This window comes from Ranitomeya variabilis, chromosome 2 (assembly GCF_051348905.1).
Source record: "Ranitomeya variabilis isolate aRanVar5 chromosome 2, aRanVar5.hap1, whole genome shotgun sequence".
Classification (NCBI taxonomy): Eukaryota; Metazoa; Chordata; class Amphibia; order Anura; family Dendrobatidae; genus Ranitomeya; species Ranitomeya variabilis.
In genome coordinates this window covers 494,242,539-494,260,718 of record NC_135233.1, presented here as the reverse complement: position 1 = coordinate 494,260,718, position 18,180 = coordinate 494,242,539, and the positions used below count along the sequence as shown (strand labels likewise).

General features: G+C 43.0%; 1 protein-coding gene across 1 annotated transcript in view; it reads left to right on the top strand.

Moving 5' to 3' along the window:
* The window catches only part of LOC143806932 (PRKC apoptosis WT1 regulator protein-like), an 85,093-nt gene extending 70,017 nt beyond the window's left edge, over positions 1–15,076 (top strand). The window contains exons 6-7 of the mRNA XM_077287996.1: positions 2,213–2,317; positions 13,175–15,076. Coding sequence (XP_077144111.1) covers positions 2,213–2,317; positions 13,175–13,261 — 192 coding nt within the window. The 3' untranslated portion in view covers positions 13,262–15,076. The remainder of the gene's footprint in view (positions 1–2,212; positions 2,318–13,174) is intronic.
* The last annotated feature ends 3,104 nt before the right edge of the window (positions 15,077–18,180 follow it).

The window sequence follows — 18,180 nt, the reverse complement described above, 5'->3', positions numbered from 1 at the left end:
GTATTTATAGTAAATCAGAGTAATGACACTCAGATCAAAAGATTATATCTACACCAAAATGGTATCAATAAACACGTCAGCTCGGCACTCAAAAAATAAGCCCTCACCCAGCCCCAGATCATGAACAATGGACAGGTCTCGGAAAATGGCACATTTTTTTTATTTTTATTTTTTTTTAACAAATTTTGGACTTTTTTCACCACATAAGTAAAAATGAACCTAGACATGTTTGGTGTCTGAGAACTTGTAATGATCTGGAGAATCATAATGGCAGTTTTAGTATTTAGTGAACATGTTAAAAAACAAAACAAAAAAAGACTGTGGAATTGCACTTTTTTTTGCAATTTAACAGCCCTTGGAATTTTTTTCCCCTTTTTCAGTACAGGATATGTTAAAACCAATTGTGTTGATCAAAAGTACAACTTGTCCCGCAAAAAACAAGCCCTCATATGGCCATATTGACTGAAAAATAAAAAAGTTATGGCTTTGGGAAGAAGGGGAACAAAAAGCAGAAATTCAAAAACTGAAATATCCCTGGTCATTAAGGGCGTAACAGCTGGTCCAAAATACTTATTTGTTGGGTGATCAGATTTTTTATGATTGTTGTATGCAGCACGTCACCATGTGTACACAGTGGATGTGCTGCCGAAAAAATGATGCAAAAGAGACAGAATGATCATATTAATGATTGTTCTGCCCTGTACAGTTTTGCATGCCTGTGTAAATGGTCCCGTAAATGAGCGCTGACCGACTTGTATTTAGCCAATCAGCACTCGCTAATGAAGACCTGTCACTTGCTATAAATATGTATTGTCTAATCTGTTGTCAAGGCCGCTGTTCTCCTGACTCATTTATTTTTTGTTCTTGCACCTTGCCGTTCTTGAGATTTTCCCTCCTTTCTCCTTTGTATGAATTTAGCCTTTTATCAAGTGGGCGTGATCCTGAGGAGTTGAGGATCACAGCCATTTGGCTAAAAATATACTAGATTTATGTTTAGGGAAGAGGGGGCAATAACTCAGGAATGGAGAAGTGCAGGAACAAACAGAATGAGGAGAACCACTACATTTATTAATCCAGGTAAAAAAGTTACATATTTATGGCAAGTGACAGCTCCTCATTAATGAGCATGAAATCGGCCTCTCCAAATGGTCAGCAAATTCAGGCAAGGCCTTGCTAGATCTATGATTATGTAACTTGGAGAGGGGTGGTAGCTCTGTACGAGGTACTCATCTCTTGTGCCCTGGTGCATTACATGAAAAGGGCGGTCCTGGGTGGGTAAGTGTGATGTTGCTGGTTTGCCAGGACCAGATATTTGACATTTCCAGGAGGCAGACCACCAGATTTTTGAAAACGTAGTTTTACGGATCAAAAGTATGATGACAACTACATACATGAGGTAGTGGGTACAATTCTTCTCATATGTTTCAGCATCAGAAAGCATCTATATATATATTCTCTTCACTTCCTTCACTTCTCTTGCTCCGGTCTCCACTAGTCTCACTTGTTTCTGCAAAACCAAGTAATACCACATTACAGTCCATGAAAGTCATCTTTTCCTCCCACGGTTCCACATTTTTTCCCTTTGAAAGTGATAATACCAATTGACTGAAACTAGCTTGCCTCTTCTTGACACCTAAGGAACTCTCGAGGGGGACACTCACTTCGTTCCACTTTCTGTTCCGTCCAGTACCAGAATCCGCCTCACTCAGTCTCCTAGTCCTCCAGTCAGTCAGCTGACCCATCTAGCCTTGATCACTCTGTAACTCAGTCAAATCTTTCTCTCTCTCCCAGTATTCAGAATCTCAATATCCTCTGCTTTGATCTCCTCTCTTGTGTATGGGACACTCATGAACTGCGGCACTGAACAAACTGGTCCTTAGGTCCGTCTCTGTCACTCGCTGGGCCTTAACTGACTTTCCAACAGGAAACGGTGTCTGACCCTGGCAATAGCCTCTATCACTATGGGCTAGTCCCTACAGTTAGCTCTATCTTATCCTACTCATCATCTGTTGCTGGGCAGAACATTACAATGCATCACAACACAGTAGACATTACACATTACCCTCACAATAATGCATTACATTATACACATTACATTTTACATTGTACAAAACACTGATGTCTTCAAGGGGGAATAGGGCAATATGTCCATCTTCTTACAATTGTAGCATGAGATGATTGGTGCTGTGAACTATGTTTGTGTTTTTATTAGGCAGTTAGAGGAAAAAGACAAGATAATCAAAAACTGACAGCTCAGCTTAATGACAAAGAGGGGTCTCTGCTACTGCTCCAGAAAGAGATAACGACTCTCACTCAGGTAAGGTTTTATACAATGCTGTATGGTGGCTCATAGTAAGGCTGCATTCACACATCTCTGAGACATGGATCTGTTTCCAGCTTTTTTCAGATAGCACTTGGAGCCATAGAGTAGAATGGCTGCATTCACACATCTGTTAAAATTAAAGATCAAAGTTGGAGATGCATGAGGCTCAGTGCTAGTGATGAGCAAGTATACTCGTAACTCGAGATTTCCTGAGCACGCTCGGGTGGTCTCTGAGTATTTTTTAGTGCTCGGAGATTTAGTTTTCATCGTTGCAGCTGAATAATTTACATCTGTTACCCAGCTTGATTGTGCAGCGCCCCAGAGTCCTGGTCGTTGCAGTACTGTGGCTCCGCCACTATGGGGAGCCATGGTGCGTCCGATGGCACTGAAGGAGTTCATCTGATCAGGTATCACAGACACCAATACATTTCACAGCCGGGCCTCCGGGGGGAGCTAAGGGTGCTATTCATTAGGCCACTCCCCACCATAGTGGGTAAACTGGGGGTCAGGCAGGAAGTTAGATCAGAAAGCTGACTGGATTGGACGAAGCAACACCTAGTGGCAGAGGGTGTTGTGGAGGAAGAGACAGTAGGGTCTCTGTCAGGGGTGGGATCCTGACAGAGGCTTGGCATTGGAAAGAACGTAACGGGTCCGCGCCAGCTCCGGGAAGCGGCGGGACCCAAGAAAGGACTAGAAGCGAGATAGATTGTGCTGAGTGAGAAACGAGATCAAGCAATAGGAGAATTCCAGTAGGGGTCGTGCTGTAAGACCGGAGCAACACCCTACTGAGGCGCATTACCGGTGGCCGGAACGCCGAGGGAGTATTATAACATTCAGCTTCAAGCAATACTCTAAACAGCGGCAGGACAGTCAGTTTAAGGCGGGCTGTCTAACACATATCACCTATGAAGTCTTGGGAGGCAATTGCGGGAGAGGGGCGTCTCTAGGGTCCCGGAAGAACTCCAGGCCTATCCGACAAACGGGTGCCGTCCCAACTGTAACATCAGGAATGGACGGAAGATTAGAAGAACATCATTTAATCGAGTTGTGAGGGAACTTAAGAAACAGACACAACGGTTGTGGGGTACTTTCCGTAAGCACAGCAGGGAAGGACTACAACACATAGCGCTAAGAAGGAAGGCACCGATTTCCACCTGTGAAGTGAACTCTGGAGGTGCCATTGGACCGGCCGGACTTGCGCAGCCTGGTGAACCGTATTCTGGACTGAGGACTCAGAGATCTCCAGTAAAGAGGTAAAGAGACTGCAACCTGGTGTCCTCGTTATTTACCGCGACCTGCACCCCACAACTGCACCGTTACAACACGACTTATTGCACCGGACGTCCCCCACTGACAGACAGGGCCACGGACCGGGTCTAGCCACCGTGACAACCCCAGGACTGAGACCTAGAGGCCCGGCTCCGGGTACCCCTCGGCCCTGCGGCGGTGTGGGGGCGCTCCAATCTTGGCGTCACGAACAGGATCTACTTAAGCCTGAAGAATCAGGTCATGTGTGCCTTGGAACTGTGATTTATTGTGCTTGGACTGTGATTTATTGCAAAGACTGTGCTGCGCCATTTACCGCCAAAAGTTTGCGCCAAAACCGCCGCCATTACAGCGCTGAGGAGAGCGCAGGAGAAGAAGAAGGGCGTGGAAGTGGGCGTGAACAAGCTGAAGAGCGCGAAAGACAATGGCCGCCCAGTCTAAATATCTCGGCCCCTTGAGGACGTGTCCGTCAGCAGCCGAGATCCGCCTCCTGATCCTCAATGGTGGGCAGAGACAGAGAAAACGAAACCGCCCACGAAGGAGAGAGCGGGAAAAGGACCAGGAAGAAGAAGTGAGCGACATGGAGGACGCCATGGCGAGCCGCCCGGAGCCGGAGCGTGGGGTCGGAGCAGAGGACTCCCCCAGCCACCCGGAGGGGCACCGCAACCAGGCCTCCACCGCTGATGCTGAATTCCTGCAGGCCGGAGTGGACGAGCTCAGCGATCGACCCCGGCGGACGCAGCTGAGCACTGAGGCCGGGTGGAAGAAGGCCATCATCAGGAGCCTCACCAGACATCTGTCCGCAGCCTCATCTGGTCCGGAGCAGGAAAGAAGTCCCAGCGCTCCGAAGCTGGAAAGCAAGGCCCTGCCGGAAAGCGAGGTGCTGCAAGCAGAGATGACAGCGTCGCAGCACAAGGCCCCGCAGCCAGCGTTCCAGACCCCAGCGGAGACGGAGCAGACCGGCACCGGAGGAACCGCATCTGAAGCAGGTAGGAAGAGCCACCCTGCCCTGACGACCGACACCACTCCAGTGACTGCTAGTGCCACAGCTGCTGACTCCGTTCCAGTGACTGATCTTGCAGCAGCCGCTACCTTTGCTGCCGCAAATGCCCATACTCAAGCTGCGCAGACCTCCATCGCTGCGCATGATTTAACCATACATGAAAGACGGATTAACGGCGTGTGTCCAGCACTGGGTGTAGCCCTGGACCTCACTTTTCCCAGGCCAGGAAGGGTTAAGTGCCAGGTGCAGCCCTGGAAGCCGTCCAACTAAGCCTCGGAAACCTGAAACTGTAAATAGTTAACTGTTTATTTCCTTGCTATTTTGCTGCTAAAACCCGTCCTGGGTTAACTCTTAAAGGGATCCCTTTGTTTACCCGGGATCCCTATTGCTTTTTTATTTTTGCTTTCACTTTCATTTTTGCTTTTTTTTGTTCCACAATGTTATAAGAACTGCCGTAATCATGAACAGTGCATGATACAAACTTCCTGTATATAGTTTGCACCTTCTTAAAGGCGCTTCCGACTGGTCTTACTTGGAAAGAGACTCTTTGCGAAGATACCATACCGGAGCCTTTGCTGAGTAAGGACTGGTAGCCTGAGGAGATACGCTACCTCAGAAAGACTCGATCCTCTCTTAAAGGGGATGCTCAACTGTGTACTTATGAGTGATACTGTTTTAGAACAGTAATGTGATGATAATGCTTATATGTTGAAGTTACTTGTATTGAACTAGTTGGCTGTAAGACAAAGAAATGTTGATAATGTCCTTTAGAAGAAAGAATGAGAGCTAGAAGAAAGATGCAGTAGGCCCGTAGGGGTAGACATAGTGTCCTGCATAGTCGGTAGTAAGAAGAGTAAAGATGGAAGTTCGATATTTAATAATGTTGATAGAAAAGGGGGGATAGAAGGTAAACCCTGAGTCCTCCATAGTAAGTTAGTTATTGTAAAGAAAGAGTTAATAATGTGTTACAGAGGACAGAAAGTGAACCCGTAGGGGTTAGGTAGTGAGTCCTCCTAGGAGCCATACGTAGATGGCTCAGTGTTTCTAAAACTGAAAGTAATGTTATGATCTATACTGTGTATAGTAGTTGAAAAGGCAGTAGGCCCTGGCTGAACGGGGCGGTCCTGTAACAGAAAGGAGAGGCAGTAGGTCTGGTGCCGATAGGACAGGCGGTCCTGCAGATTCAAAGAAGGAGAATGAAAAAAGTTAATTTACCTTATAATGTGATTATAGGAAGGTCTTTGGTGGATACAGAGTGTATGTCCCTAAAGGCAATGTTAAAGTATTGTTCAGCAATTTTTGCACTTAGTAGAATACCCGGTTGGGTAGCGGGAGTTATTTATAGCCTGTAATTTATAATGTTTAATGTTTGACCATGTTTTGTAACGTTCAAGTATTCTCACCTCCCATAAAGGGAAGCTTGTTCAAGTATACGTATTGTTATTTGCACTCAACAAAAATTGTATGTCTTTTTGCTAACTTGTATTGTTGTTTTCTTCCCAGTCCCGGAGTACTGTGTTTAACCAGGGGGGAGTGCAGCGCCCCAGAGTCCTGGTCGTTGCAGTACTGTGGCTCCGCCACTATGGGGAGCCATGGTGCGTCCGATGGCACTGAAGGAGTTCATCTGATCAGGTATCACAGACACCAATACATTTCACAGCCGGGCCTCCGGGGGGAGCTAAGGGTGCTATTCATTAGGCCACTCCCCACCATAGTGGGTAAACTGGGGGTCAGGCAGGAAGTTAGATCAGAAAGCTGACTGGATTGGACGAAGCAACACCTAGTGGCAGAGGGTGTTGTGGAGGAAGAGACAGTAGGGTCTCTGTCAGGGGTGGGATCCTGACAGAGGCTTGGCATTGGAAAGAACGTAACGGGTCCGCGCCAGCTCCGGGAAGCGGCGGGACCCAAGAAAGGACTAGAAGCGAGATAGATTGTGCTGAGTGAGAAACGAGATCAAGCAATAGGAGAATTCCAGTAGGGGTCGTGCTGTAAGACCGGAGCAACACCCTACTGAGGCGCATTACCGGTGGCCGGAACGCCGAGGGAGTATTATAACATTCAGCTTCAAGCAATACTCTAAACAGCGGCAGGACAGTCAGTTTAAGGCGGGCTGTCTAACACATATCACCTATGAAGTCTTGGGAGGCAATTGCGGGAGAGGGGCGTCTCTAGGGTCCCGGAAGAACTCCAGGCCTATCCGACAAACGGGTGCCGTCCCAACTGTAACATCAGGAATGGACGGAAGATTAGAAGAACATCATTTAATCGAGTTGTGAGGGAACTTAAGAAACAGACACAACGGTTGTGGGGTACTTTCCGTAAGCACAGCAGGGAAGGACTACAACACATAGCGCTAAGAAGGAAGGCACCGATTTCCACCTGTGAAGTGAACTCTGGAGGTGCCATTGGACCGGCCGGACTTGCGCAGCCTGGTGAACCGTATTCTGGACTGAGGACTCAGAGATCTCCAGTAAAGAGGTAAAGAGACTGCAACCTGGTGTCCTCGTTATTTACCGCGACCTGCACCCCACAACTGCACCATTACAACACGACTTATTGCACCGGACGTCCCCCACTGACAGACAGGGCCACGGACCGGGTCTAGCCACCGTGACAACCCCAGGACTGAGACCTAGAGGCCCGGCTCCGGGTACCCCTCGGCCCTGCGGCGGTGTGGGGGCGCTCCAATTACATGTGGGGATTCCCTAGCAACCAGGCAACCCCCACATGTACTTATGCTGGCTAACAGATGTAAATCATGCAGCTGCATCAACAAAAACTAAATCTCCGAGCAGTTACAAATACTGGGAGACCCCCCGAGCGTGCTCGGGAAATCTCGAGCAACGAGTATACTCACTCATCACTACTCAGAGCGTATCATATTTTGATCCAATTTGGGAAACAGTCTCTGCCACTTATTGGGTACTTGTCATGTCAAAAAACGCTATTAAGTTGCAGATATGAAGTCACTCTGCAGATTAATAGCATTCTAAAGCTGTGCGGCTACTTCACTGAAAGCCAAACTACCGGAAAGAATAACGTTCATTTTATTTCAATAATAACAGAAGAAAAAATCAAAGCAGCACAGCCCCCCTGGATGTAGGGACGATATAGCGTGGAGTCTGTCAAGGTATATCAGAATCCAGCAAAGAACGGAGGTGCTAGCGTGGAACATAGACATCCATAATAGCAGCAGCAGAGGAAAGGAACGCCAAAGCACTCACCGGTCTTGCAGCTCAAAATTTCTTTATTGCTTCATATACAACATAAAATCTTCACGGCACAGAGAAGGGGAGGACAAAGTGCAAAAAGTGCGACGGACGAGACTGTCTCGTCCGTCGCACTTTTTGCACTTTGTCCTCCCCTTCTCTGTGCCGTGAAGATTTTATGTTGTATATGAAGCAATAAAGAAATTTTGAGCTGCAAGACCGGTGAGTGCTTTGGCGTTCATTTTATTTCAGCCTCCGGCTTTCAGTCACGGAGGCACTGTCGGCTCAGTACTTGGTAAGCGGTGGCTGTAGCTACTCCCCAGCACTGATTGACACGTTAATACAGTTTTTTTACATGACTTCCCTTTAACCCCCTCACCTTTCGGTCCAAGACAAATTTTACAATTCTGGCTATTGTGAATTTATGTGGTAATAACTCTGGAACATATCGCAATGATTCTCAGAGTGTTTTTTTTGTGACACATTTTACTTTATGCTAGTGGTAAATTTATGTCAATGTTTTTTGTGCTTATTTGTGAAAATATTGTAATTTGGTAAAAATTTTGAAAATGTTGTAATTTTCAAACTTTTAATTTTTAAAAACCTTACCCCTCAAAGTGCTCAAAATCACATTCAAGAAGTGTATTAACCCTTCAGGTGCTTCATAGGAATTAAAGCAATGTGGAAGAAAAAAATGTAAATTGTAAAACATGTTGCTTTAGCCCCAAATTTTGCATTTTCACAAGGGTAATAGGGGAAAATGGACCATAGAAAACTACTATTTATGTGCAATGCAGGGCTCAGAAAGGAAGGAACTCCATTTGACATTTTATAAACTACACCCTTGAAGAAATTTATCTAGGTCTTTGGTGAGCACCTTGAACCCGCAGGTGCTTCATCAAACTTTATCACGGTGAGTCATAAAAATAAAAAAATCACATTTTTCCCACAAAAACGTTGTTTTAGCCCCCATTTTTTGCATTTTCACAAGGCTAACAAGGAGAAAATGGACCATAGAAAATTAGTATTTGGGTGCAATTCAGGGCTCAGAAAGGAAGGAACTCCATTTGACATTTTGGAAACTACACTACTGAAGAGATGTATCTAGATCTATTGTGAGCACCATAAGTGACCCCATTTTGCAAACTACATCTCTTGAGGAATTCATCTAGGGGTGTAGAGAGCATTTTTAACCCTCAGGCGATTCACAGAATTGTATAACATTGAGCTGAGTCAATGGAAAATTACTATTTTTTCCACTAAAATGTGGCTTTGGCCCCAAATTTTTGATTTTCAAAATGAATAATAGGAGAAAATGAATGACACACTTTATTTTGCAATTTCTCTCCAGTTCACCAATATCGCATACATGGTTGAAAACTCCTTTTGAGGCACAGTGCGAAACTCAGAAGGGAAGGGGCGCCATATAGGAATTTAAATTTTTTACCATGGCTTGAGGGTGCCATTTCACATTGGCAGAGCCCCTGTGGTACCAGAACAGTGGAGCCCCCCCACAAGTAACCCCATTTTACAGACTACACCCCCAATGAATGAATCTACCGATGCAGTGAGCATATTGACACCACATGTGCTTCACGAATTTTAAACCATTGGGTGGTGAAGAAAGAATAATTAAATTTTTACCACTAAAATGTTGTTTAAGCCCCAAATAGGAAAAAGTGGACCTCACAGTTTGTTGTGCAATTTCTTCTGAGTGCACCAATACCCTACATGTAATCAGGAAATTATTTTCAATCACAGTGGAAAATCAGAAGGGAAGGAGCGTCAATTTGTATTTTTTTACATTAATATACATATTTATTGGTATCATATGTTTTTCATTTATTGTTCTTTATTTTGTGATTTTTTTTTTTTTTTTTTTAAATGCTGCTTGCATGCAGGGGTGAACCTAGCCTCTCTGCTGCCTGAGGTGAACTGCAAAATGTTGCCCCCCCCCCCCCGTAGTAAAATTAAAACAAATAAATCTGGTTTACTCTTTACTCGCCTAACCTGACGCACATGTAAAATATATTCCTATCTAAATGTGTGTATGTATTTGAAACATTGATCGTTACACTTGTTAAATTTTTGTTTAAGTAGTAGAAAATAAAGGATTTTAAGAATACTACTCACTGTATGGTTTCAGTTTCAGAAATCAACAGCTGGGCCTTAACAATGGAAATAGTTCAACAATCCCTCTTGCCAGGTAGAACTTCAAGGTCTTGGACAATAGAAAAACTATACAAAAGACACAAATGAATACACCAATAAGGGCTCATACTCACTTGCTTGAAATACGTCCGAGTCTCGCATGGTAACACCCGGCTCTGCCGCCGGCACTTGGGAGTGGAGCGTGCAGCTCCTTGTATTGCTGTGCAGCCGCACGCTCCGCTCTGGAGTGCCGGCGGCAGAGCCGGGTTTTAACCTGCGAGACTCAGCCGTATTTCACGCAAGTGAGTATGAGCCCTAAAAACCAGAGCTGCGCATATTATAAGTGCATACTGTACATCATTCCAAGTCTTAGAGACTCTAACGTCCACTCTTAAACAGCCTCCCCATTTTAGACAATTCATACTTGTGTTAGAAGGGTCCATTGACACGCAGTAAAACACTAGGTCGGCACATAGCCTATTTTATTTAGCTTAGCAGTATGAACACACAATCATAGAATAATATTGTTCCAAATTCAATCCGATTTTTTATCAGATTGAATTCGCCGATTTCATCGCAAGTGGGCATGAGCCCTAGGTAACTAATTTATATATATATATATATATATATATATATATATATATATATATATATGTGTGTATATATATATATATATATATATATATATATATATATATACATATATATACAGGTCCTTCTCAAAAAATTAGCATATAGTGTTAAATTTCATTATTTACCATAATGTAATGATTACAATTAAACTTTCATATATTATAGATTCATTATCCACCAACTGAAATTTGTCAGGTCTTTTATTGTTTTAATACTGATGATTTTGGCCTACAACTCCTGATAACCCAAAAAACCTGTCTCAATAAATTAGCATATCAAGAAAAGGTTCTCTAAATGACCTATTACCCTAATCTTCTGAATCAACTAATTAACTCTAAACACATGCAAAAGATACCTGAGGCTTTTAAAAACTCCCTGCCTGGTTCATTACTCAAAACCCCCATCATGGGTAAGACTAGCGACCTGACAGATGTCAAGAAGGCCATCATTGACACCCTCAAGCAAGAGGGTAAGACCCAGAAAGAAATTTCTCAACAAATAGGCTGTTCCCAGAGTGCTGTATCAAGGCACCTCAATGGTAAGTCTGTTGGAAGGCAAAAATGTGGCAGAAAACGCTGTACAACGAGAAGAGGTGACCGGACCCTGAGGAAGATTGTGGAGAAGGACCGATTCCAGACCTTGGGGAACCTGAGGAAGCAGTGGACTGAGTCTGGTGTGGAAAGGCGTGTGCAGGAAATGGGCTACAGGTGCCGCATTCCCCAGGTAAAGCCACTTTTGAACCATAAAGAGCGGCAGAAGCGCCTGACCTGGGCTACAGAGAAGCAGCACTGGACTGTTGCTAAGTGGTCCCAAGTACTTTTTTCTGATGAAAGCAAATTTTGCATGTCATTCGGAAATCAAGGTGCCAGAGTCTGGAGGAAGACTGGGGAGAAGGAAATGCCAAAATGCCTGAAGTCCAGTGTCAAGTACCCACAGTCAGTGATGGTGTGGGGTGCCATGTCAGCTTCTGGTGTTGGTCCACTGTGTTTCATCAAGGGCAGGGTCAATGCAGCTAGCTATCAGGAGATTTTGGAGCACTTCATGCTTCCATCGGCTGAAATGCTTTATGGAGATGAAGATTTCATTTTTCAGCACGACCTGGCACCTTCTCACAGTGCCAAAACCACTGGTAAATGGTTTACTGACCATGGTATTACTGTGCTCAATTGGCCAGCCAACTCTCCTGACCTGAACCCCATAGAGAATCTGTGGGATATTGTGAAGAGAAAGTTGAGAGACGCAAGACCCAACACTCTGGATGAGCTTAAGGTCGCTATTGAAGCATCCTGGGCCTCCATAACATCTCAGCAGTGTCACAGGCTGATTGCCTCCATGCCACGCCGCATTGAAGCAGTCATTTCTGCCAAAGGATTCCCGACAAAGTATTGAGTGCATAACTGAACATTATTATTTGATGGTTTTTTTGTTTGTTATTAAAAAACACTTTTATTTGATTGGACGGGTGAAATATGCTAATTTATTGAGACAGGTTTTTTGGGTTATCAGGAGTTGTAGGCCAAAATCATCAGTATTAAAACAATAAAAGACCTGACAAATTTCAGTTGGTGGATAATGAATCTATAATATATGAAAGTTTAATTGTAATCATTACATTATGGTAAATAATGAAATTTAACACTATATGCTAATTTTTTGAGAAGGACCTGTATATATATATATATATAGGTACATAATGAGTTAAATAAAAGACACACACACAGACACACGAAATCTGTGTGAAATGCAATATCTGTTCAATTTGCAAACATTTTTTTTTACAAAATTGCATGGGCTCCCGCATGATTTTCTTAACCAGCAGAGGGAAAGCCAACTGCTGAGGGCTGATGTTAATATTCTGGGAAGGAGCCAATAGCCATAAAGGTTCCCAGGCTATTAATATAAGCTCACAGATGTTTGCTTAGCCTTTACTGGGTAGTTTACAGGGGAATCCCAGAAAAAAATTGACATTGGGTCCCCCTATAAAATCGAAGGAGTAAAGGCTAATCAGACAACTGCGGGCTGATATTAATAGCCTGGGAATGAATGGGCCATGTATATTGGCACCCCCCAGGCTAAAGACATCAGCTCTCAGCCACCCCAGAAATGGCGCAGCTTATAGATGCACCAATTCTGACACTTAGTCTCGCTCTTCTCACTTGTCCTGTGGCGGTGGCAAGTGGGGTTCATATTTGTGGAGTTGATGTTACCTTTGTATTATCAGGTGACATCAAGCCCACGGCTTAGTAATGGAGAAGTGTCTATATAGTACACGCCTGCGCAAGGCAAGATTGCCTTGTGCAGGCATGTACTACGGAGGACAGAGAATGAACTTCAATCCAATATTGCAGCCAGCATGCAGCCAGCGGGTAAGGAAAGGGTGAATCAAACAGCCGAAAACCCCGCCTCTATGGCTGAAAATTGTTCCCTCCAAATTCAGGTGACAGAGTCCCTTTAATTTGACACTGTGTGGTGTTGTCATGGAAAATCATTTTTTATTATTAAGAACATCTACGGATCTACGATGATAAACTGGATTTTGGAGGGAAACCAAACTGTAACATTTTTTGATTACCATTATGTTTGTTGCAGAAAAAGCAGAGCGCTGAGGATGAAAATAAGAAGTTGAAGGACGAGAACCACATGCTGTTGAAGATGATGGGCCAGTTGAGCGGCTAAGACTCAAATTATCATTAGCTAGTCAGCTTTCTATTTATCATCAAGTGAGAAATAAACTAATTATTTTCTCACCAATTAGCTATATAAATGAACAATGAATGAGCTGTTCAACCACAAGTTACTTACCCGCAAAGCAATCAGAGACTGCAATGAGATAATGATGCTGGAAACTTGGGGTAAGAAGCAGGTTTTCGAATGTATTAAGGTGAAGACTTGAAAACTTCAGAAGTTTCTGGCTTAGGTCATGGGAAACAAGTAAACAGTGCAGTGAAAAGGTATACCCACAATTAGTGGCATATGGTTGCAGTATCATTCACTTACTAGTGTAGATTTCACTGCTGGAACCCCTACAATATTTAGGACATTGGAGCAGCAAAGTTGGGTGGGCACTGTTTCTCCTTCCCAGATTTTTCTTGCGCAGAGACTACAACGAACTACAACACAGCACCACCAGCTTGGGAAAACCTTTGGTCCAGTTCCCTGCACAGCGGTTGGCAAGGATCACCAATGATCAGGAAGTTAGCAGATGGAATCTAGGTCTCTACTCTTCATTCCTAGCCCCAGTCGATCCTAGTCTCTTCTCTTCGAAGTCTTCGTTCTCTTGATCGGCAATGGGTTTCGAGGTTGGTCCCCCACCAATTATAATACTATTTCATATCGTAGTGATATGTCAAAACATTACAATATGTGAATATCCCTTTAATATATATTTAGTTAACTACAAAGTGCTACTCAATTCACGTTGCTCATATTATGTATTTATTTAGGACACCTGAATTAATGTGTTTTGCCGCTTAAACATATAGAATGAGTTTTTCTTCATGTTGGGCTTAATGTTCATAGAATATACAAAGGCCAATTTTGCCTGTAATTGTAGGATAGGTTTTGAGCTGTAACAGGGTTGTTAAATACCTAAATTACTCCAACTTTCCATATGCATCTTATATAACAGGAGGGTCCCTCACCAGTTACCATCCATTAGACAGATTGTCAAGCCACCAAATAAAAGAGCAGCTTCTGCCCTACTACACTTTTGCCAGGCCGTGTCTAAACCGGTTACTTATGTAATGCTGTACTTTCCTTATGGCAGCTACCTTGTGAATGTCAGACGTTTACTCAAGAGCCGGTCTTGCTGTCATCAGTAGATCGGTGGACAATTATAATTTGAAAAAAGGTCATTATAGTGAGACCATCCCTAAATATTATTGTAGGTCCCCTTCACTCATGGCTGTCTGTGAGCACTTTGTGCGGAAAATCATATGGAGGCAAAAGTCTTATATCTAAAGATCGACAAATTTATCAAACATTGGGCAAAACTTTGATAAATTTGGAGCAAATAATGGCAAAACATTAACAACTCCCCTCATGATAAATTGCTGAGTTAAATTGTATTATTTCCTCATAACAGCATTTTTGCCTTCTATTGGACTTGCCTTTTTATTAGATCGATTTTACATTTTTGGACTATCATTAGGATGAAACATAAATGCATGATTGGTGGGTGTTCCATTCTTGGGAGTCCCATCAACCAGTAGAACAGAGGACGGTTGGCTCCTTCTCTGTCATTCTGGTCTAGGTCTCTTTCGTTGAGGTTCTCAAGGAGTAAACAAGCCCTCCAGTATTATTTAGCAGTGTATGTGGATTGTTTTTAGGAGCTGAATTGCAGTAATGTGTGGGCTCTTAGATGCAATATTCTTTACATGCTACATTATTTGAGCACTACGTGGTGCATTTATTGAAGACTGCCTAAAAATGGCAAATGACAAAGGCCTTTTCTTGCTTATTTCCAAGGGCCTATTCTTCTACAAAAGTCATCCATGCCTACACAGCGATGTCTATATGTACAGGTCCTTCTCAAAAAATTAGCATATAGTGTTAAATTTCATTATTTACCATAATGTAATGATTACAATTAAACTTTCATATATTATAGATTCATTATCCACCAACTGAAATTTGTCAGGTCTTTTATTGTTTTAATACTGATGATTTTGGCCTACAACTCCTGATAACCCAAAAAACCTGTCTCAATAAATTAGCATATTTCACCCGTCCAATCAAATAAAAGTGTTTTTTAATAACAAACAAAAAAACCATCAAATAATAATGTTCAGTTATGCACTCAATACTTGGTCGGGAATCCTTTGGCAGAAATGACTGCTTCAATGCGGCGTGGCATGGAGGCAATCAGCCTGTGACACTGCTGAGATGTTATGGAGGCCCAGGATGCTTCAATAGCGGCCTTAAGCTCATCCAGAGTGTTGGGTCTTGCGTCTCTCAACTTTCTCTTCACAATATCCCACAGATTCTCTATGGGGTTCAGGTCAGGAGAGTTGGCAGGCCAATTGAGCACAGTAATACCATGGTCAGTAAACCATTTACCAGTGGTTTTGGCACTGTGAGCAGGTGCCAGGTCGTGCTGAAAAATGAAATCTTCATCTCCATAAAGCATTTCAGCCGATGGAAGCATGAAGTGCTCCAAAATCTCCTGATAGCTAGCTGCATTGACCCTGCCCTTGATGAAACACAGTGGACCAACACCAGCAGCTGACATGGCACCCCACACCATCACTGACTGTGGGTACTTGACACTGGACTTCAGGCATTTTGGCATTTCCTTCTCCCCAGTCTTCCTCCAGACTCTGGCACCTTGATTTCCAAATGACATGCAAAATTTGCTTTCATCAGAAAAAAGTACTTGGGACCACTTAGCAACAGTCCAGTGCTGCTTCTCTGTAGCCCAGGTCAGGCGCTTCTGCCGCTGTTTATGGTTCAAAAGTGGCTTTACCTGGGGAATGCGGCACCTGTAGCCCATTTCCTGCACACGCCTGTGCACGGTGGCTCTGGATGTTTCCACACCAGACTCAGTCCACTGCTTCCTCAGGTTCCCCAAGGTCTGGAATCGGTCCTTCTCCACAATCTTCCTCAGGGTCCGGTCACCTCTTCTCGTTGTACAGCGTTTTCTGCCACATTGTTTCCTTCCAACAGACTTACCATTGAGGTGCCTTGATACAGCACTCTGGGAACAGCCTATTTGTTGAGAAATTTCTTTCTGGGTCTTACCCTCTTGCTTGAGGGTGTCAATGATGGCCTTCTTGACATCTGTCAGGTCGCTAGTCTTACCCATGATGGGGGTTTTGAGTAATGAACCAGGCAGGGAGTTTTTAAAAGCCTCAGGTATCTTTTGCATGTGTTTAGAGTTAATTAGTTGATTCAGAAGATTAGGGTAATAGGTCGTTTAGAGAACCTTTTCTTGATATGCTAATTTATTGAGACAGGTTTTTTGGGTTATCAGGAGTTGTATGCCAAAATCATCAGTATTAAAACAATAAAAGACCTGACAAATTTCAGTTGGTGGATAATGAATCTATAATATATGAAAGTTTAATTGTAATCATTACATTATGGTAAATAATGAAATTTAACACTATATGCTAATTTTTTGAGAAGGACCTGTATATGACCGCTCTGGTTTGGTTAATCTTATGGGAAACAGAAGGTGAGATTGTTAAAGGTTACTGTGTGAATTAAGAATGACATATAGCCATATTTATTATGGTACCTTGAAAGGATCTGAACGTAAGGTTGTACCTCAAATGACCAAAAGCTTATAGTATGATGGAAGGCATGTTAGTGGATTTGATGGACTTGTGCACATTTTTCTGCATAACATAAAAAATTGAGAGAGAAACTGTCTCAGATATTATAGGAGACCAGATATTCCACGTGGAAAACCAACTTCTACACCATGGTATATAACACTATAGCTTTACAAAGGGACCATAATGATTAGTGGAGTAACGTGAAACTCGTTATCCCCAGTACAAATTCTCGAATAAGACCCTAAACTAGCACAGGTCTTTAATAATATTCTTCTCATGTACTACAAAGGGACTTTTTGGCCCAAGTGTGAATACAACTTCTGCATCAGGTATAGTTACGCTTCTGATAGTGTCGCTATCAGAAAATATGGAACATTACAATTCTTGTAGATTGCGCCTAGAGATATAGTTTTGGGGTGGATGTCAATTGACTATTTCGTGTTCTCAAAAGAGCATTCACACTGAGCTCTAACAGACACAGTATATGTATATGAATCTTAATAAGAAGATGTTTCACTTAGATATTCTCCTACAGCAAAAATATGGGTAAAAACTTGTGGATACATAACAAAGCAGAAAAAAATGTGAATATGTCCTCATTGTCATTGATCAGACAATCCGAAGAAGGGAAACACCCCGAATCACGTTACTCTGTGATAGAAAAGATGAATTTAATTCTAGTTATCCATCTGTGATCATGCTTGATCCAGGAGCACGGCCCTGTTTATGGGTTTTTTCTTGTTCCAATTCCAATATGGCTTATTGACATGTATTGGCCATGAATCTTTGGAACTGTGTTCATTAAAGGCGCAGTACAAAAGAGATCACTTTACTAGATCACTAGGAAGAACCAACATTTTTTGAAAAGGCTGTAAAGTGTCTTGCTAAAATTGAACTTGAAACACCTGGGTGGAAAATCATGCATTACTAATTCTATGTTCAGTATTGTACAAAACATTTTCCTGCGAGTCAGAAAGCCATAAAAGTGTTAAAAAAAATTTTTTTTAAATCAATTAACAAGAGGCAAAGCGAATGAACAAAAGACAAAGGGCTGATGCAGATGACTGTATTTTCCGGGTGAGTGCGAGCTGACAAAACATTTCATCGCACTCGGACCAAGGTTATTGTATGGGGCCATGCACATATTCAATTTTTTTCTCGGACAGGGTCTGTCTGTGGAAAAAAAAATTGCACAATGAACTCGGTCATGGATGTCAGCGAGTCCATGAAAAAATCGGACTGCACCCAGATGTCATCCAATTGCGATACTATTTTCACGGACTGACAGAATGTAGAAGATGGAGACTTTTTTGGCAT